This window comes from Euleptes europaea, chromosome 18 (genome assembly GCF_029931775.1).
Source record: "Euleptes europaea isolate rEulEur1 chromosome 18, rEulEur1.hap1, whole genome shotgun sequence".
NCBI lineage: Eukaryota > Metazoa > Chordata > Lepidosauria > Squamata > Sphaerodactylidae > Euleptes > Euleptes europaea.
The window spans coordinates 8,356,179-8,377,326 of record NC_079329.1 but is presented as its reverse complement, the minus strand read 5'-3'; the positions used below and the strand labels follow the sequence as shown (position 1 = coordinate 8,377,326).

General features: G+C 46.8%; 2 protein-coding genes and 3 non-coding genes across 5 annotated transcripts; 2 read left to right on the top strand and 3 right to left on the bottom strand.

The window, feature by feature from the left end:
- Positions 1-332: 332 nt before the first annotated feature.
- On the top strand, positions 333-779 carry LOC130490365 (ribonuclease pancreatic-like). The gene has a single exon (XM_056864192.1). The coding sequence runs from the start codon at positions 333-335 to the stop codon at positions 777-779; it is 447 nt and encodes a 148-aa protein (XP_056720170.1).
- A 3,468-nt stretch (positions 780-4,247) lies between these two features.
- On the top strand, positions 4,248-4,691 carry LOC130489333 (ribonuclease-like). Its single transcript, XM_056863030.1, has one exon. It carries the CDS (start codon positions 4,248-4,250, stop codon positions 4,689-4,691), a length of 444 nt encoding a protein of 147 aa, XP_056719008.1.
- A 3,206-nt stretch (positions 4,692-7,897) lies between these two features.
- On the bottom strand, positions 7,898-7,970 carry TRNAT-UGU (transfer RNA threonine (anticodon UGU)). The gene has a single exon. It is a non-coding gene; the product is annotated as a tRNA-Thr (tRNA).
- Positions 7,971-8,340: 370 nt separating this feature from the next.
- TRNAP-UGG (transfer RNA proline (anticodon UGG)) lies at positions 8,341-8,412 on the bottom strand. Its single transcript has one exon. It is a non-coding gene; the product is annotated as a tRNA-Pro (tRNA).
- Positions 8,413-18,464: 10,052 nt separating this feature from the next.
- Positions 18,465-18,536, bottom strand: TRNAP-AGG (transfer RNA proline (anticodon AGG)). Its single transcript has one exon. It is a non-coding gene; the product is annotated as a tRNA-Pro (tRNA).
- Between the last annotated feature and the right edge of the window lie 2,612 nt (positions 18,537-21,148).

Genomic DNA, 21,148 nt, shown 5'->3' with positions numbered 1-21,148 from the left:
GGCTGGAGATCTCCTGCTATGACAACTGATCTCCAGCCAATAGAGATCGGTTCCCCTGGAGAAAATGGCCGCTTTGGTAATTGGACTCTATGGCATCGAATCCCTCCCCTCCCCAAACCCTGACCTCCTCAGGCTTCACCCCAGAACCTCCCACTGGTGGCGGGGCCTAGCAACCCTACATATAAAGAGGAGACAGAGAGAAGCTTCTAGCTTAGACAAAGAAATGATCACTCATATGCACAGTGTGGTTCTAGTCCAGGCATACTGATTCACCTTAACCCAATGCTTCTTCTCCCTTTCTTCTCAAGGCAATTGTGGCGAAAGACTCGGCCATGCTTCCGAAGGGACCCCTTCTCTCCTGCCTGCTCTTGTTCTCAATCCTCTTCCTGGTCTCCTCGGTGGACGCGAGCCTAGCCGATTATCAGAGTTTCCTGCGGCGGCACGTGGACCCCAGGCGGACGACCCTGAACCCCCATATCTACTGCCAGCGGATAATGAGAGAGAAGAGCCTGACAAGTCCCACCTGCACGAGAAAAAACACCTTCATCCACACCAGGAACAGCCAACTCAAAGTCATCTGCGGGGTCGGAGGAATGCACTACAACAGCAGCCTGTCGGATAGCCTGGTCAGCTACCTCATCACTACCTGTTATTCCATGGGGGGTACCCCCCCAGCACTCTGCAGATACCGGGGCAGTAGCGAGCGGCGGAGGATCCGCGTGAACTGCTTCAAAGGGATCCCCGTGCGTTTAAGAGAAATCCTCATCGCCCGGCCGTGAGGCTAGGGTGGCCGGGTCCCTCTTCACCACCGGGGTTTTTCGGGGCAGAGCCGGAGGAGGGCGAGGTTTGGGAGGGGAGGGGCTTCAATGCCACAGAGGCCAGTTGCCAAAGCGGCCCTTTTCTCCAGGGGAACTGATAGGGTTGCTAGCCTCCAGGTAGTCATATAGAACACACAGCCCGAGGCTCTGTTATGGAAAACAATATCATCAAAAACGATAGCTTAGTTTTAATATATTTTTAATATGTAATCCCAACGAATATTCATGCCAATAAACTTGACATCCTAACTGGAAAGAACACTAACCTAAGCAAAACAGCTAAACAGGAAAGCGATCCTAAACAAAGGAGCGTATGCTATACAGTAGCAAAGATGCCGTGATGTATAGATTGGGATGCAACCTTTGAAAATCAAGTGGCAATCCCCTTTGGGAGATAAACCGACGGCAAGCTGATGAAAGGACAGATTTAAACGTGCGCAGGATCGACCCCACGTCCTTGCCTTCTTACATCGTTATTCCACGAGCCACTCTGGATTTTCCTGGTCCATAAGAGTGTGAGAAGCTACTCAAGTTGCAAGAAGTGGTGCGTCACACTATACAGTGCAGAGTACTGAGTTTAGAACTTCTTTAATGCTTGGAACTTTGTGCATCTTTTTTGTGCATCTTCTACTGTATAGCATACGCTCCTTTGGTTAGGATCGCTTTCCTGTTTAGCCTTTTTTGCTTAGGTTAGAACCCCACCCTCCTTAGGTTCCACCCCAAAAATCTCCAGGTATTTCCCAACCCGAAGCTGGCAACCCTAGGAACTAATCTCTATCGGCTGGAGATCAGTTGTAATAGCACAAGATCTCCAGCTAGTACCTGGAGGTTGGCAACCCTAGCTCTATGGCATCGAAGCCCCTCCCCAAACCCTGCCCTCCTTAGGCTCCGCCCCAAAAACCTCCAGGTATTTCCCAACCCGGAGCCGGCAACCCTAGGAACTGATCTCTATCGGCTGGAGATCAGTTGTAATAGCACAAGATCTCCAGCTAGTACCTGGAGGTTGGCAACCCTAGCTCTATGAAATCCAACATTAGACCTGCAGACGAGTACTCCATTTAATGTAGGGTTGCTAAGCATTGGAGGAAATCAAATGGCATGCAACCGGTTGGCTGTAGTGTCAGGCGACTGTGTCCCTCCAAACCGCCTGAATGAATCACAGCGGTTCTCAACTGAATGACTAACCTGCAGCCTGCCTCTCTTCACTAGCCGGACGCAACCTTGTGATCTTGACAGCAAGGGAAACCTTCCTCGTAAACAGGCGTCACGCTGGAGCTGCTGTGACGTCACCCGCAGGTGTGAATGGCAGCCGTTGCCGAAATACTTGGGAAAGCGCCCTTTCTGGTGGAAACACATCTGGAGCAAATGAACCATCCAAGCATGTTCAGGCCAATTTCTTGCCTGTATTGGCCACCGCTTCTGGGGGATCCAGCTGAGCGCGGACTTGATTCAAAGCTGTCTAGTCTTCATGTTGATGAACAGCTTGACAATGGGAGGGTAGTCCTGGCATTTGATGACGCTCGGTGGCTTGGGGAAATCTCTGGAATTTCCTGTCCTCCGGCTTTCTTGATTACCCGTCCTTCATCACTATGCATTTCCCTCCTCCTGGATTATTCTTTTCTTTGTCTTCGTGGCCAGGGAGGGTGTCAGAAGAGACCGGAGCATCTCAAAACGGAGGTAGGTTTGGGGAACAAAAGCCAGCGTGGGGTAGTGGTTCAGAGCGGTGGTTTGGAGCGGTTGATCTGGAGAACCGGGTTTGATTCCCCACTCCTCCACGTGAGCGGATGAGGCTAATCTGGTGAACTGGATTTGTTTCCCTGGTCCTGGGTGGCCTTGGGCTGGTCACAGCTCTCTTAGAGCTTTCTCAGCCTTACCTACCTCACCGGGTGTCTGTTGTGGGGAGAAGAAGGGAAGGCGATTGTAAGCCGGTTTGATTCTTCCTTAAAAGTTAGAGAAAGTTGGCATATAAAAACCAACTCTTCTTCTTCTTCTTCTTCGATGTGGTTTCTCACACTGGAAGAGGAGGGTGGTTATAGTAAAGGACAGGATGTGTCCCCCCCATCCCCATTTTAGAAAAGAGAAGGATATGGTTATATTCATCCCCACCCACATTTATGGAAACCCAGTCCTCCGAACTTCAGTAAAATTATTTTCTCAGTTTTAAAATGGTCAAGGTGATCTGAATAACAGAACAAGGAACAGCTTGAAACATTTCAAGGTTGGGGTGTTGGGAAAGGCCTCGTCTTCAGGGCTGAAGGGGAAGGGGGTGTTTTGCTTCCCTTTCCGCCTCACTGGAAGCTTGTGCCATGTGGTTTCGCTTTAACCCCACAAATCTGGGGCAACACTCACCTGCTGACAACCCATTCTGACCTGCCTGAACTGTTCTCTTTCTACTACATTTTATTTTACTATACTTATACTCTGCTTTTCTCCCCAATATCATTTTCCTCTCCTCCATTTTTTCCTCGCAATAACCTGTATGTTATTTTTTGTTCATTTATGCCAGTGGTTCCCAAAGTGGGCAGTACCACCCCCTGGGGGGCGGTGGGATTACCTAGGGGGGCACTAAGAGGCATGGGGCTGCAGGGGGCGCTCAAGGTGGGCCCCTTCAACTGTGTTGTTCACTAATTTACAATAAATCAAGCTATGGCACCGTGCTGGCAAATTTGGTGGAAACGATCAGAATTTTTTTCCAGACTTTGAAGAGCTGGTACCCCTGGATCAAGTTCATCAGTTTTGTTGAATAAATTTCAACTAAAAAGTTTTAATTTACTTTTGAATAGATGTGCAATTGATTGTTACTGTTTTGAAATTTTATTGTTCTTACCTTCTTTAGAGTGTCATGCAAAGCCCTATTTTGAATATTGCTTTTTATAGGATAGGGTAAGGGGCGCTGGGGTTGAGTTTGGGGAACCAATTGGGCGGTGGTCCGAAAAGTTTGGGAACCACTGATTTATACCCTACTTTTTCTCCCCAATGGGGACCTAAAGCGGCTCTCAACATTCTCCGCTTCTCCAGCTTGGTGTAGTGGTTAAGAGCAGTGGTTTGGAGCGGTGGACTCTGATCTGGAGAACCGGGTGTGATTCCCCACTCCTCCACATGAGCAGCGGAAGCTAATCTGGTGAACTGGATTTGTTTCCCCGCTCCTACACACAAAGCCAGCTGGGGGACCTTGGGCTAGTCACCGCTCTGTTAGAGCTCTCTCAGCCCCACCTACCTCACAGGGTGTCTGTTGTGGGGAGGGGAAGGGAAGGTGATTGTAAGCCGGTTTGGGTCTCCCTTAAGTGGTAGAGAGAGTCGGCATATAAAAAACAACTCTTCTTCTTTGTCCTCACAACAACCCTGCGAGGTAGGCTAGGCCTTTCCTTGGAGGCATTTCTTTCCCGGCTGTTTTCACGCCCATCCGTCCCTTCTTCTCTACACCCAGTAATGGCGCCAGGGGGATGTCGTCTGAGCGGGGCCCTCTCCTTCCTCCTGTTGGCGGCCTGGCTGGCGTTGGCATCGGCCGAAAGCTACCAGAAGTTCCTGAGGGAGCACTTCGACCACCCGCCCACCGAGGTCCCTGACCGTGGGCGCTACTGCGACCTCCTGATGAAGCGCCGCCACATGACCTCCCCGCACCACTGCAAGCACCTCAACACCTTCGTCCACGCCGACACCTCCCGGATCATCGCTGTCTGCGGGGAGGGAGGCCAACCCACCAAGGGTGACCTCCGGGAGAGCGCCGAGAGCTTCCCCCTGACGCTGTGTGAGCTCGAGAAGGGCTCCTGGGCCCCGGATTGCAGATACCGGGTCAGCGACAGCGTGGAAAGGATCATCATCGCTTGCGAAGACGGGTTCCCCGTGCACCTGGAGACGGAAGTCCCGAATTAGCCGGGGGCCCTTGGGGCGTAAAGGCTAAGAGCGGTGGTTTGGAGGGGGGTGGACTTTAATCTGGTGAACGGGGTTTGATTCTCCACTCCTACCGCACGAGTGGCGGACTCTGATCTGGAGAACCAGGTTGGTTTCCCCACTCCTGCACACAAAGCCAGCTGGGTGACCTTGGGCTAGTCACACACTCTCAGCCCCACCCACCTCCCAGGGTGCCTGTTGTGGGGAGGGGGCGGGAAGGTGATTGGAAGCCGGTTTGAGTCTCCCTTAAGTGGTAGGGAAAGTCAGCATATAAAAACCAACTCTTCTTCTTCTCTTTGCCCCCTTCGCGGGATATAAAGAAGGACACGGCGACGTGGTGCACTTCTGCCTTGCAAATAAAATAAACTGGGCTGCATGCTGGTTGCCTTTTTTTCGGTGGTGGGGCCTAGGTGGTCTGTTAAGTTTTGCAACGTGTACAATCAAATGATGTCAAATAAAAAAAATAAATATCTATGCAGCTCATACCCTGCCAGAAATTTTGTTAGTCTTTAAGGTGCTACTGGACTCTTGCTCTTTTCTACTGCTATTGACAGACTAACACGGCTACCCGTCGTGACCTGTGTAGCCGTTCTGTATTTGCAACCACAAGAAGAGATGGGGAAGTGTGCTCTCCAAACCAGAAATGTATACTCTTGATAAACAGACATACACACACCCGTTTGACAACGGGGGCAGATCTGTGGTAGCACGACTCATGTGTTTTGTAAAACATAAGGGGCCTTTTGAGATTTGAACCCAGGACTTTTCACACTCTAAGCGAGAATCACACCCCTAGACCAGGGGTGGGGAACGTCAAGCGGGGGGGGGGGGCGTTTAAGGCCTGCAAAATCATTTGGTCCGGCCCTTTGTGGGTCCTGGCAGATCTCTAGCTCAGAAGGATCTAAGACTGGCGATCCACCCCCTCCCGCGGACAGGAAAAGCCTCTATTCAAGGCGGATGTGAGTTTGTTTTGCTGAGAAAGGGAACCTTTTTCCCCCCTTGCAGAAGAGTTGTTAGCTAAGGAGCTGCTAGGACCGCCCAAGAAGCTGTGTTAACCCTTTCCCACCTGGGCCGTGGAGAAACGTATTCCCTCTGTACTACAAGAGGGCTGGGGGCGGAAGTGGCGGCAGTGGAGGGGTTAAAGGGGGCAGGGCCAGAATGCGCGGGGGGGGGCAAGAATGTGTGTGGAGGGGCACCAGGTTGGTGCAGCAGACCATCCTGTGCCACCAGGTGGCCGAGTGCACCACCGGTTGGATGCCTACCTGCTTGCCCGGCCGGGGAGGGGGGGTCATCTGGGGCAGCTGCCTGCTTGGGGCTTGGTCGGCTAATTTTTAAGTTGATAATTTTGTATGGCCCGCGAATGATGTTATAAATATCCAGATGGCTCTTGGCGGAAAAAAGGTTCCCCACCCCGGCCCTAAACCAACAGGTGAAGACATTGTTCAAAGAAGCTGCCGATGAGATTTGTGTGCCTTACCGCCACCTAGAGGTGCAATTGTGGAATTGTCTTCTCTGTTTCCTAAATTTCTCTTTCAAAACGAGCGAAGCGGTCGAAACCGGAATGGAGAACAGAATGGAGAATCAGACGCTCTTCCTCTCTGCACACCCCTTCTTCCTCTTAAAAACAGAGAGAGGGAGCTGGGAAAATCCAAATGCATATATATATATATATATATACACACACACACACACACACACACACACACACACATATATATACATATATATACTATATATATATACTATATATATATATATATATATATAATATTTTTTATTATTTTCTTCATTTAAAATAACAACGCATACTTCATCATCTATTCCTAAAAATTAATAAAAGTAATATCAAACTATTAATAATAGTAATTGAAACTTATAATGACTTCCCCCTCACTCCCTTCCATCTAAAAATACATTGTATATACTTTTGCTAACAAAATTAATCCTCATATTATTTCATTAATGTATAGGTATCATATCTTGGTAAAAATGTATGAATCAACTACCTTAATATGACCATAGTACAATATATATATAAAGATTAAATCAAAGAATATCCTTTAAATGAACCCATTTTCACAGTAAATGCTCCACGCCTCCCATTCCCCCATAAAAAATTGTGCATTATCAGTCTGATTCATCAAAGCTGTTAGTTTCGCCATTTCTGTCAATTCTAGCATCTTATTTATCCAGTCTTTTTTTTGTCGGTATCTCGGTCAGTCTTCCATGGAAAATCCAAATGCATCTTGATGGCCTGAGATTAAATGATTTCTTAAATGGACTGGCATTCAATCGGACGCCTTTATTGCAAACAGGAAACTAAAACCACTCCAAGCAGCGCTTCTAACTACTGGAAGTGGAGAGTGGGTGAAACAGGGCGGGGAAGCCCTTAAGGTGATGAAACCCCTACATCTCCTGGCAATGATCTTTGGAGGAAATCTAAAAATCCAGAGTTCAGCCTGAGCAATTCAGCTCCTTGAAAGGTGTAGTAGCAGAAAGGGAGTTTCTCTGAGCAAGCACGGAACGCCTTCCCCCTTTCCCTATCAAGAACCGACACCGTTCCTTTTAAAAACGGAACCCCTGCAAAGAAAGCTCATCCCCTGCCAGAAAATATTTTTGTTAGTCTTTAAGGTGCTACTGGACTCTTGCCCTTTTCTACATTTAGATACATTTAAATACATTTAGGTGGCTCACGAAAGCTCATACCCTACCAGAAAATATTTTTGTTAGTCTTTAAGGTGCTGCTGGACTCTTGCCCTTTTCTACTAAAGAATTTAAAGAGATTGGAAAAAAATATATATAACAAGGGTGCTGAATTGTTCTGATCCACCGACGCTTCCCTTCTTGGGCAATTAAATCCTCTCTTGGATTTGAGCTTTCCATCTCTGAGGTCCAAGGTCTGGAATCACCAAAATTTATCTATTAAAATCCCATTTTCCAAATGCAAAGCTGCCCATTTCAGAAGCAGGTGGGGGGGGGGAGAGGCAAGAGGAAAGGGAAACCCAAAAGCAGTCTATGGCGCTGTTAGTAGTAGCAGGTGTAATGTGGGCTAGGATCCCGTCCATTGGGAATAAATAATAATGTCACTTAAAACGACAGCGACGAAAAAATGATAACCGTATTGAAAACCAGCCGCCGTTATTACATTTGAATACAGGGAGGGTTAATTGGCTGTTTGCACATAATGAAGGCCCCAGCGAGATTTGAACTCGCGACCCCTGGTTTACAAGACCAGTGCTCTAACCCCTGAGCTATGGAGCCTGCATAAAAAGCAAAGTCACATGCATAAGTCTAGTAAGGTTGGAACTGAAGTTGAAAAATAACTATTTGGTCACCTTCACAATAAGCGACTCTTGCAAGTCTTCTTCTAATTACTTTTAGAAACTTTATCCTCTTTTCCATATTACATTCTCTCTTTTCATATAGATCTTTGTCCTATCTCTGTTTAGATCTATTTTTATAAGCGTTGTTTTCAGGAACGCTTGGCCCAGCCTTCCTGGAAGCCCATTTCTCCTATTGCTTCAATGCATAATTCCCTAAAAGGCTCTTCTCTCCTTGCACCGTGTTGGCACAGATGAAATGTATGTTTGGTGAGAACCTATAGCCTTTAAAGGGAATTCGCAAAAAACTTGGGCTCGTCCGGGATTTGAACCCGGGACCTCTCGCACCCAAAGCGAGAATCATACCCCTAGACCAACGAGCCAGCTGACAAAGCAAACTTTGAAGCCAGTACTTTGAGATGATGGAAAACCAGTTTTGTTCTAGGTAGTCATTATTTGGGGTTTGCACCTTAAGCGCCATCTACTGGCAAGAATCTGAAGTTGTGGAAGCATGGAGACCAAATCTGCCTTTGAATGTCATGTCTGCAAATATTATTTAAAATGACCTTATTGACTACAGTTGAATTGACTACAGCTTTGCCATAAGAATAGAATAGCTTGTTTATACAGTTTATCAAAGTTTGGAGTATATGAATCTCAAAAGTCATAGAATCATAAAGGTGTCTATTGTACATTGGGGGGGGGAAAGGAGAGTTTTAATTTTAATATTAAAAGAGTACTTTAGGAAAATTTGAACTCGTGACGGATAAACAACACTGCACTAAATCTGCAGCAGTCAAAAAACCAGATCCCATTCTGTAGATGTAAGGACCATTTCTATTTTCTGCCACCAATCTCTAATAAAACGCTCTTCCTATTTTCCTTTCAGGGAGAATAAGTTCATTGAATTCCATGGGGTTTGACTCTAAAGTAAGCAAGCATTGGACTATGAACAAGTCATCCTTTTTTCACACCAAGAATAATATACTTATGAAATTCATTGTCACAAGATGACTAGTTTAGTTGACTTTTAAAAAGGATTAAATCTAGCCATTGCCCTGACCTAGATGGCCCAGGCTAGCCTGATCTAGTCAGATCTCAGAAGCTAAGCAGGGTCATCCCTGGTTAGTATTTGGATGGGAGACCACCAAGGAAGACCAGGGTTGCTGTGCAGACGAAGGCACTGGCAAACCACCTCTGTTAGTCTCTTGCCATGAAAACCCCAAAAAGGGGTCGCCATAAGTCGGCCGTGACTAAAGGAAACAGGATGCCAGATTAGATAGCCCTCTAAAGATGTGTCTTCTTAGGTTCCAGGGTGCCACGTGTCCTCTTTTATCCAAGGCTGCAATCCTACCTACTTACTTCTAAGCCAAACAAACCCTCCTGGATTTGCCAAATGCCGATAGAAGCAAAATATGGATATGAGTATCATGGCATAGTAGAACTCCCTGCCCCAGGATGTGGTGATGGCTGCCAACCTGGAAGGCTTGAACAGGGGAGTCGACAGCTTCATAAAGGAGAGGAGTACTCATGGCTGCTAGTCAAGATGAATACTAGTCATGATGCATACCTATTCTCTCCAGGATCAGAGGAGCAGGTCTGTTATATGAGCTGCTGTGGAACACAGACAGGATGGTGCTGCTGCAGTCGTCTTGTTCGGGGGGTTCCTGGAGGCACCTGGTTGGCCACTGTGAATGGACTGTTGGACTTGATGGGCCTTGGTCTGATCCAGCATGACCTTTCTTATGTTCTTGTGTTCTTACAACTACTAGTCAAAATGGATACTAGTCATGATGCATCCCTATTCTCTCCAGGATCAGAGGAGCATGCCTATTACATTAGGTGTCGTGGAACACAGGTAGGACAATGCTGCTGCAGTCGTCTTGTTTGGGGGCTTCCTAGAGGCCCCTGGTTGGCACCTGTGTGAACAGACTGGACTTGATGGACCTTGGTCTGATCCAGCATGGCTTTTCTTATGTTCTTGTTCCTCAGACACCACCTTCCCAGCCTCTGGGTTCGGTTCATCACAATTCCTAATGTAGCCTGACTAATAGGAGACGACTCCAGAGGTCCCAAAGATAGCTTCCCACCCTCCAGAGGTTTGGCCTCTACCAATTCTGAGTATCCAGGGGCTAGTGTTCAGCCCTGGAACCTGTTTCAAGTGTCTGGAACATTAAAATTTCCTATGAAGTAGCAATTAAGAAGAGTTTCTATAGGGACATGACAGCATAACTCCCTTGTTATGCGTTTTCTGCAGCTAATTTGCTTGGAGATCTCCTGAAATTACCACTGATCTTCAGATGACAGATGGTTTTCCCAGGAGAAAATTGTAACTTTAGAGTGTGGATTCTATAACATAATATCCCGCAGAGGTCCCTTCCCTCCACGCAAACATTGCCCTGTCTTGGCTCCACCTCCAAAGTTCCAGGAATTTCCCAATCTGGAGTTGGCAACCCTACCCAGAACAAGGATTGGGAAGGTCTCAGACTCCACCTGTGGGAGTCACCTTCTCCTAAGTGTTTTTGAAGGTGTGTTCATATCTGGGCACAGACGTCACAAACTTGGGTTAAGAACCCCAAAACAGCTGTGTTGGATTAGTCCAATGGTCCCTCAGTGGCCCACCAACGATGCCAGAAGTCCCAGAAACAGGATCAAGAATTTAAAGCCCCCTCGTTCTCGCCACCCCAGCAACTGATGTTCTGAGATACACTACTGCTGAATATGAAGGTTTAATTTAGCCATCATGGAGCCAGTGTGGTGTCGTGGTTAAGAGCGGTAGTCTGGAGCGGTGGAGTCTGATCTGGAGAACCGGGTTTCATTCCCCACTCCTCCACATGGGCGGCGGAGGCTAATCTGGTAAACTGGACTTGTCTCCCCACTCCTCCACATGAAGCCAGCTGGGTGGCCTTGGGCTAGTCACAGTCTCTCAGCCCCACCTACCTCACAGGGTGCCTGTTGTGGGGAGGGGAAGGGAAGGGGATTGTAAGCCGGTTTGAGTCTCCCTTAAGTCGTAGAGAAAGTCGGCATATAAAAACCTACTCTTCTTCTTCTTCTAACAGCCATCAACCATTAGCCTATCCCCTGGTTGGTCTAATTCTCCTCTCTCTCGCAGTAGTCTCAAGAATTTTAAAGCAGACCAGATGCACAGCTTCTTAGGAACCTGTTACAGCCTTTTGTAAGAAGCTGTGCATCTGGTCTGCTTTAAAATTCTTGAGACTACTGTACCACAGATTTCATAAAACTTGAATACGGCAAGACCATGTATCCATATAAGGAACTTGTTAAAAAACAACAACATACATTTACGGTGAAATATGTGGGACTGAAGAAGACTCCGAAACGATCGTATCCCAGCATTCCACCTTGTTCTTCAGTAATGTGAATATCTACCTGCGTTTAGGATATGAAAAACATATGCCTAGATTGCTGTATATGCTTATGGCAATTTATGTACATAGCGCTTCATTGATGTGAATTGTCACTTCTGTATATAGCACTGTGCTGTTGTTGTTTGTTCGGTTCTCCAATACAAACTGTTTTTGCAGATATCCCAGCATATTCTTGTACTCATTTCCTAACCTATGGTAACAGTACAGAGATGTTTATTTTTGTTAGTGCCTGGAGGATGGCAACCCTAACCCATGGCAGCATTCAGAACAGCCACAGCGTCCACGCTGGTCAGAAGGAACCAGTGCTGGGCTAGGTAAACCAACGGCTTGATTCAATGCGTGCCAGAAGGCTTTAAGAGGGGAGTGGGCATGTTCATGGAGGAGAGGGGTATTCATGGCTACTAGTTAAAATGGCTACTAGTCATGATGCAGACCTATTCTTGCCATGATCAGGGGAGCATGCTGAATATATTAGGTCCATGCTGAATATATTAGGTGCGGTGGGACACGGGCAGGATGGTGCTGCTGCAGCCGTCTTGTTTGGGGGCTTCCTAGAGGCACCTGGTTGGCCATTGTGTGAGCAGACTGCTGGACTTGATGGGCCTTGGTCTGATCCAGCAGGGCCTTTCTTATGTTCTTATGGATACTAGTCAAGATGCAGACCTATTCTCTCCAGGATCGGAGGAGCATGCCTATAATATTAGGTGCTGTGGAACACAGGCAGGATGGTGCTGCTGCAGTGGTCTTGTTTGTGGGCTTCCTAGAGGCACCCGGTTGACCACTATGTGAACAGACTGCTGGACTTGATGGGCCTGGGTCTGATCCAGCAGGGCTTTTCTTATGTTCGTATGTTCTGGGATCAGATCATGTCGTCTCCAGGCCGGGTTGAAGTTGAGTCGATATGTGTTTTTTTTTCTCTTTTAACCACACTGCCAGACTAACACCTAAGGGGACCTCAGTTGTGTCGCTAACAATCTCCCCGAGTCCTTCTTGTCAGCTCCCCAGATCCCTAATGGCAGTGAACAAGCGGTGTGATTTTAATGACACCCCTGGCACGAGCGAACCAAGCAGAAATAATTGCTGCTCGGATTAACAGCAGGCCCCGAACCCTCGCAGGGATACCTCCTCGCCAATTATCGTCCCTCGCTGAGCAGGTGCTCTGAGCCCAGGCGGAGACCTCATTATCTCGGTCTAAACTTTGTCAGGAAACTTTGTTACATTGGGGATATTTGGAGGGAGTGTGGGTGAGCATGCGCAAGGGGAGGGGGGCACTTTCTCACGCTCTGAGCAGCGCCGTCCCTCCGGGAGGGCCCTCCGAACCAAGCGTTCATGAAATCTCAGGTGGGAATTGAGGAATCTACAGTGCTAGGGAGAAGTGCTGCATTCCTGTAACCTTGTGGGCCCACAATAAAGCGTTTGCCACAATGAATAAGCAATTAAAAAACATTGAGAAGGGGCTGATGGCATGACCGTTTGCTCCCCTAGGGTTAGGGTTGCCAACCTCCAGGTGGAGCCTGGAGATCTCCTGGAATGACAACTGATCTCCAGGCCAAGGACGTCAGAGAAAAATTTTGGAGGGTGTTTTGGAGGGTGGACTCTACGGAATTATACCCCGCTGAGGTTCTTCCCCCTCCCCAAACTCTGCTCTTCCCAGGCTCCACCCCCTAAATCTGCAAGAATTTTCCAACCCAGAGATGAACACATGAAGCTGCCTTATACTGAATCAAACCCTTTGTCCATCAAAGTCAGTTTTGCCTACTCAGGCTCGCAGCAGCTCTCCAGGATCTCAGGCAGAGGACTTTCACATCACCTGCCTGCCTGGTCCCTTTAACTGGAGATGCTGGGGACTGAACCTGGGACCTTCTGCATGGGACCTTCTGCATGCCAAGCAGATGCTCTACCACTGAGCCACAGCCCCTCCCCCTAATCCCAGATGGCAACCCTATGCATGCCAGTCTCTCATATATATGAGAAACTGGCATGCATAGGGTTCTGTTGATGGCTGCCAATTTGGAAGGCTTTAAGAGGGGAGTGGAAATGTTCATGGAGGAGAGGGGCATTCATGGCTACTAGTAAAAATGAATACTAGTCATGATGCAGACCTATTCTCTCCTAATAGGAGCATTCCTATTATATTAGGTGCTGTATCATGTGCACTGAGCCTAGCCTACCTTGCAGGGTTGTTGGGAGGATAAAATAGAAAAAAGGAAAGCCATGTATGATGCCTCGAACACTGGAGCAAGGGGGGAGAATAATATAATAATGCACTTTCCCCTCCCTGCTATGAAAAACTTGAATTCTGCCACTCAAACGGCCACAAATACAGGCCAAATTTTCCTTATCAGTTGGCAATTCTGAGAGTTAAACATGGGAATCTCCCCCTCTTCATTCCAACACTTAAAACTGAAGAAGAAGAAGAAGAAGAAGAAGAGTTGGTTTTTATATGCCGACTTTCTCTACCGCTTAAGGGAGAATCAAACCAGCTTACAGTCACCTTCCCTTCCCCTCCCCACAACAGACACCCTGGGAGGTTGGTGAGGCTAAGAGAGTGTGACTAGCCCAAGGTCACCCAGCTGGCTTCGTGCGTGGGAGTGGGGAAACAAAACCAGTTCACCAGATTAGGGTCCATTGCGCCAAACCACCGCTCTTAACCACTACACCGCACTGGCTGGATCACCCACAAAAAGTGTATTTGCACAACACATGTATATTGATTTTATTCCATATTGATTGCAGTTTAATTATCATAACTTCCCTGGAAGAATTATACTTTAGTGATGAGCATTCTATGAATGATCTCTCCTCTCCCTCATAGAACTACGAGTTCCCACGGATCTCTGGAGAATGAGGGTGGCTATTTTTAGACTCCAGCTGCTTTGCAAACCATGCCCTTGTTCGTTACTGAGATACAAGATGTCACCGGGGGGCAGTAGCATAAGTGTAACATAAGAGATCAAACTTGAATTTAAAGAGATTCTGCAATGGTACTTCCCCTCAGCCTAGCCCTAGAGTTGCCAACTCTGGGTTGAGAAATTCCTGGAGATTTGGGGACGGAGGCTGGGAAGAGTAGGGAGGATATAATGCCGTAGAGCCCACCCCCTGAAGCGGCCATATTCTCCAGGGGAACTGATCTCCGTAGTCTGGAGATCAGTTGCAATTCTGGGAGATCTCCAGGCTCTGCCTGGAGGCTGGCAACCCTACTCTGCCCCGGTTTCAAATCTTTGCTCAGCGTTAAAATTCTCTGGGTACAACCTACTCTCATATACAAGGGGTATAATCATTGCGGGGGGGGGGGTGCATTTCAAAGTTTGTGCGATAAAGTGCAAATAAACTCCCCCCTTTCGCACACTCACACACACACACAAAAGGATTGTTCAGCTGAGCCCAGAGACACACAGAGAGAAAAGGGGCTTCAGCCGTTTCCTCATTAGCACTCAGATTAGTTTAACAACTTAATTGAATGCCCCTTGAGAATCTCCTAGCCTGGCGGGCGGAAGAGGAAAACAGCAAAACTTCGTATGGTACCTGTACACCCAACCACCTGCTTTGAACCCCAGGGGAGGGGCTGGCCAGGAATACCAGCCTGTGCTCAGCGATTACCCATCACTCGGTTGTGACTTTGGCTCAAGCAGGAGGCATTGTGGGAAACTCCTCTGCAAGCGGTACCTTGGAGAGATGTAATTGGACTAATGACAGGGCTAAGTAGCAACTGAATTGTTTCAATTGCAGGGCAGCTGGGGTGGGGGAGAAATCCTCCCAGGAAAACCTGCCAGGCACAGCGAAACACAGACTTCCGAACTGGCACAAAGTCAACAGGGGTTTGAACACATGGCCTTTGACTTACCAGGCCAATGTCCTTATCCCCTAAACTATGCAGCCTGGTGAGAATTCTCTAGTGGGCTCTTTTTCAATTAAGAGTTGCCAAGCTATTGGCCTTTGTTACGTATTTCCTGCTACTCTGCTTTTAGCAGGAGCCTGATATCCAGAATTCGAACATGTGAAGCTTCACCTGGCATAAAGACAGAGAGATAGGGAATGCGTTACCTGCCTGATTTCTGGGTGACAGGCTGCCCTTAAAGGTGTGAGAGCAGAACTAGTATCCCTAACAACACATTTGGTATGTGTCCCGTTACATCTCAGAATGCCAAATGTCTGACGCCTTAGAGGTTTCATGTGTGTGTGTTAAGTGCCGTCAAGTCTCTTCCGACTCATGGCGACCCTATGAATCAAAGTCCTCCAAAATGTCCTGTCTTTGACAGCCTTGCTCAGATCTTGCAAATTGAATGCTGTGGCTTCCTTTATTGAGTCAATCCATCTCTTGTTGGGTCTTCCTCTTTTCCTGCTGCCCTCAATTTTTTTTACCATGACTGTCTTTTCTAGTGACTCTTGGCTTCTCATAATGTGACCAAAATACAATAGCCTCAGTTTAGTCATTTTAGCTTTTAGGGTCAGTTCAGGCTTGATTTGATCTATAACCCACTGATTTGTTTTTTTGGCCATCCACGGTATCCGTAACTCTCCTCCAACACCACATTTCAAAGGAGTCTACTTCCTATCAGCTTTCTTCAACGTCCAGCTTTCACACCCATACATAGTAATAGGGAATACGATGGCATGAATTAATTTAATCTTGGTGGCCAGTGACACATCCTTACAATTCAGAATCTCCTTCATGGCTGCCTTTCCCAGTCTCAATCTCCTTCTGATTTCTTGGCCGCAGTCTCCCTTTTGATTGATGATGGAGCCAAGGAATAGAAAGTCCTCAACAATTTCAATTTCCTCATTGTCAACCTTAAAGTTGTGTGATTATCCGGTAATCATTACTCCTCAGGTTTAATGTAGCATGAATGTAAACACCGTCACCTGGTAAATAACATCCCATTAAGCCTCTATTAAAAGAGCAGGATGTTTTTTCTCTCCAGGCAGTTGGCAACCCTACATGCAGATCTTACTGGGTATCAGTGTGAGTTTCCATCTTTCCAAAAATCTTTACCTGCTGTGTAGGGTTGCCGACCTCCAGGTGGTAGCTGGAGATCCCCCACTATTACAACTGATCTCCAGGTGATAGAGATCAGTTCCCCTGGAGAAAATGGCTGTTTTGGCCATTGGACTCTATGGCATTGAAGTCACTCCCCTCTCCAAACCCCACCTTCCTCAGGCTCCCCCCCCCCCCAAATCTCCAGGTAATTCCCAACTTTGTGCTGGCAACCCTACTGCTGGCTCACCAAGTTACTTTTAAAAGCACAATAACTGAGCAGGCCATTCCTTTTCTGGTCAGTTGGCAACCTTAGCCACCATCAGCAACAAACCTTGAATATGTGTCTATTAATAGACTATTTTCCAGGATCCAGTAAGCATTCCTGTAGAAAGATGTCTAATGTGGTATAGTGGTGAGAGTTTCAGACTAGGATATGGGAGATGCAGATTTGAAACCCCACTCTGCCATGGCAGCGCACTGGGTAGGGTTGCCAGCCTCCAGGAAGTTATACAATCACAAAAGCACTACTGGCAATAAGATACTACACAAGCATAATTATGCCAAGTGAATATATTTCCAAGGAACAACAAAGCATTCCAGAGTTACAAAGTGCAATATTCCAATAGTTTCCTATGTTCAATAAGTAGCAAAAAGTGCAAAGTTCATAGTTGCCAATATAATGGGCCTCCGGTAAGTTCTCCCATTTCGCAGCAGCTTCTTCAATACGGCAATTCTATGATATTAGTTCTTGGAACATATGTTCCTTTCAACGGTGTATAACCTCCTATATCAATGGATGGCTTGCTGAATCAAGAGGTGACTCAGCACTTTTTGCTAATTATTGAACATAGGAAACTATTGGAATATTGCACTTTGTAACTTTGGAATGCTTTGTTGTTCCTTGGAAATATATTCACTTGGCATAATTATGCTTGTGTAGTATCTTATTGCCAGTAGTGCTTTTGTGATTGTATAACTATGCTTGGAGCACTCAACTGTTGTTTGATTGCTAAACCTCCAGGAAGTAGCTGGAGATCTCCTGCTATTGCAACTGATCTCCAGGTGACAGAGATCAGTTCCCCTGGAGAAAATGGCCGCTTTGGCCATTGGACTCTATGGCATCGAAGTCCCTCCCCTCTCCAGACCCCGCCCTCCTCAGACTCCACCCCTAAAAACCTCCCGCCGGTGGCAAAGGGGGACCTGGCAACCCTACGGTGTGGTGTAGTGATTAGTTCCATACCAGCACCAGGGGGGCACACTCTGCTGTGAAAGACCACCAGGCTACTTTGGGCCAGCCTACCTCACAGGGTTGTTGTAAGGATAAAAAAAGGAGGAAAGGCGAATGATGTAAGCCCCTTTGGGAGGAAAGGTGGGGTATAAATGATGTAAATAGTTACGAATAATTGTGTGTGGGGGGGTGTAGTTGTTGCTACCTGTTCTTCCCCCATTATGTCTTGCTAGTGAAATTGGAAAGACTCAAAAGAAAGTGTTTAAGGAAATAAAATGAACACAAGGGTGTGTGTTTTTTTTAAGTGGCATGCTTCTTTGAGTCAGTGCCCTGATTAATAGATTTCCATTTTAATAATACCTTTGAAAATATACAAAGAGCTGTGGTAGATAAGACAGGGTGATCAATTTCAGAAGACAGACATCAGCCACAATCTCTGAGGTGGAAGCCCTTCCATGTGCTGGAGCTAGGCAGGGAAAACACTCTGCACATGCTCCGAGGCGTAATCCCCATTATTATTTCTCATACCCCAATGCTGTGTTCAAATAAATTCTGGCTCATGTTGACTTATAAACTGATATCTCTTTGGGATAGAATGGGAGTCAGATTTTAAAACAGATAAGATCGAAAGTATATAATGGAGTTCCTTTTGAAATATTTAATAGTCATTACTAGACAATCTAATAAATCCAGAGTATCTGTAGTTCCAGGGCCAGGGGTAAAGTTAAAAAAAAAAAAAGAGGAAAGTTGATAGCATCCTTCTTTTAAAAGGAAGAGGCCTCAGTAGCTTTAAAGGAAATATTTGGTTATGTATTTTAAGAATTAAAAAAGAAAACAGTAGGGCTCGTCCGGGATTTGAACCCGGGACCTCTCGCACCCTAAGCGAGAATCATACCCCTAGACCAACGAGCCAGCTGGCTCAGCTGCGTTCTCACATTCTTTCTATAGCAATCTCGAACATGTGCCACGTTGAACTGCAAGCTAAAAAGACCCTGGTGCTATTAGCGCCATCTAGTGGTACAGGAAAATCACTGCTTAGGTTAAGAGCTATTTTCTTAGGATTTTTGTTTGGAAGGATAAAAAAAAATCTATTTGAGAACTATATGGTTTTCTTGACGTTGGAAAGAAGCTGCTTCTCTTTTCTTGCCATGTCACTTCTTCCTCTTCCCCCACCCCCCAAACTTATTTCTGTAAGACGCTCGTTTGCATCTTTTGCAAGACCAAAGTTTCATTTCAGTCCAAGGGATGGCACATGCCTTCCCCAGTGGTAACTATTTAATAGGTGTAGCCCTGCTTCCCCACCCAAATGGCCCCACTCTTTCTTTTGGCAGGACTCCTGAGCCTTTAATGGATGTGCAGCAGGCTGAAATCCAAACAGAGAGGCTTTCCCTCTTGCCTGGGTGCACAGCTGCACCTGCTGAATGTCTGCCCGCCTGCCCTGCTGCCCATAATATCCTTTACAACTGATATCACCATGGCATGCATGAATCGGGGACTTGGGCTTCCTATCTGACTGCACAAATTTGATCCTAGGCAAGCCCCGATTTGCTTGCAAGCCGAGGAACCATTTAGGCAGCTAACAAAATATTACTGATGTACTTTGCTAACAGTGCAATCCTGCAGTTGGAATAATAGAATCATACAGTTGGAAGGGATCACCAGGGTCATCTAGTCCAACCCCCTGCACAATGCAGGCAATTCAGAACTGCCTCCCCCACACACCCCCAGTGACCCCTACTCCATGCCCAGAAGATGGCCAAGATGCCCTTCCTCTCATCATCTGCCTAAGGTCATAGAATCAGCATGGCTGACAGATGGCCATCTAGCCTCTGCTTAAAAACCTCCAGGGAAGGAGAGCTCACCACCTCCCGAGGAAGCCTGTTCCATTGAGGAACCGCTCTGACTGCTAGAAAGTTCTTCATGTCTAGACGGAAACTCTTTTGATTTAATTTCAACCCGTTGGTTCTGGTCCGACCTTCTGGGGCAACAGAAAACAACTCGGCACCCTCCTCTCTATGACAGCCCTTCAAGTACTTGAAGGTGGTTATCATATCCCCTCTCAGTCTTCTCTTCTTCAGGCTAAATATAAATAAATCACGCAACTCTGTTTGTTCCATCCTGTTTTATTATTATTAATTATCATTTTCAAATCCGGGGCTCCGTTCATTTAAATAAAATAAAAAGTGCAGAATGCTAACAATCCTGAAAAAATATATACTTCTCTCTATATACCAAGAACTTCATATATATGTCAAGAACTTCATCACGACTGGATTGATATCAGCTGGCATTCCTCGCACCCATACCCCTCTCCGGTGCCTGAGCGTCGACAACCCAGCCTGGCAAGGTTAGGGGGACTTTTCTCTGGTTCAAGTCAAGAACGAGTTGGAAAGAGAAGCTAGGGGAAAGCTCAAGCGGGCAGAAGCAATACCTGGTGTGCCAACTTAAGGGGGAAAGTAGAAAATTAAAGAAGAAACGGTGCCCTGTTAGGACCAGTGATTTCCTGAGTCATTTTTTCCTTCCACATAACTGTCTGGGCTGGCTTTAAATTCCTAATGTCAGTGTAAGAAAGCTGGATTCTCTGGCCTCTGCTCATCTGGTAAGCTTCTCCATCCACATTTCAAGGTCTGGCCTGGCTAGGGTTGCCAACTTTTCATAGTTACTGTAGCTGTGCTCTTTATAGCAACTCAACGGACAGATGAGAACCTTAAATTTCCATGAAGTGAAAAGTGTCGCTTGCTGGTTCCTGCCTGTCCTGTTAAAGGTGGAAGAGCAGGCAACTAGCCTATTTCCTGGTCAGTTGGCAACCCTTGGAAGCCCACAGAGATGATCAGTGAAGCTGGCCTAACCCAAGGATGTTTTCTTGAGTGGCTGTACCTCCTGCCTTCCTTCTCCACCTCAAAACAATCACCCCATCGTCTGTGGTGTCTTTCCAGGCCGGAAGGCATTTGGGAACACGATGAGCATGTCCCGACAATGCTATGTCTTTCCTACTCTCCTCTTCCTCAAAACAGTCCGGGCATTCAGTGTAGGGAGACCAAGGTGTGGCGGAAAGGTCCCAGACGAGCGAGTCCCTTCGCTAATAAACGTAATATCCCTGAAATAACAGTAATAGCAGCCATGACATTCCGGTTCCATTCGAAACCAGAAGGGGAAGGGGGAAAGTGAAGGACGGGCCCCCTACACAAACAGCCAAAAGATACCACACATCCACAACTCCACATAGAGGCCAAAAAAACGGTCTAAGTTAGAATATCTGCTCTTGCCAAAGGGAAACTGCAGTTAACTCCCTCGCCAAAACTGTGCACGTATGAGAGAGAGAACACCCTCTACTCAAGTTCCAAGACTTAAAATGGAAAGAGGGTGGTCTCTGAACACCTTGTGGAAGCCCAACAGCCCAAACCGCAAGGTCTGTTGTCAACGGATGCTAAAAATCCATGACTCGATCCCGTCAGCCATGGAAGGAAACGCTTATCTAATTCTTCATTAACCACCTTGTTGGAAAGATGCCTCTTCAGATATGG

What these genes read in the sequence shown, in the direction of transcription:
- LOC130490365 (XM_056864192.1), top strand. Translation starts at nt 333, where the DNA reads ATGCTTCCGAAGGGACCCCTTCTCTCCTGCCTGCTCTTGTTCTCAATC.
- LOC130489333 (XM_056863030.1), top strand. Translation starts at nt 4,248, where the DNA reads ATGGCGCCAGGGGGATGTCGTCTGAGCGGGGCCCTCTCCTTCCTCCTG.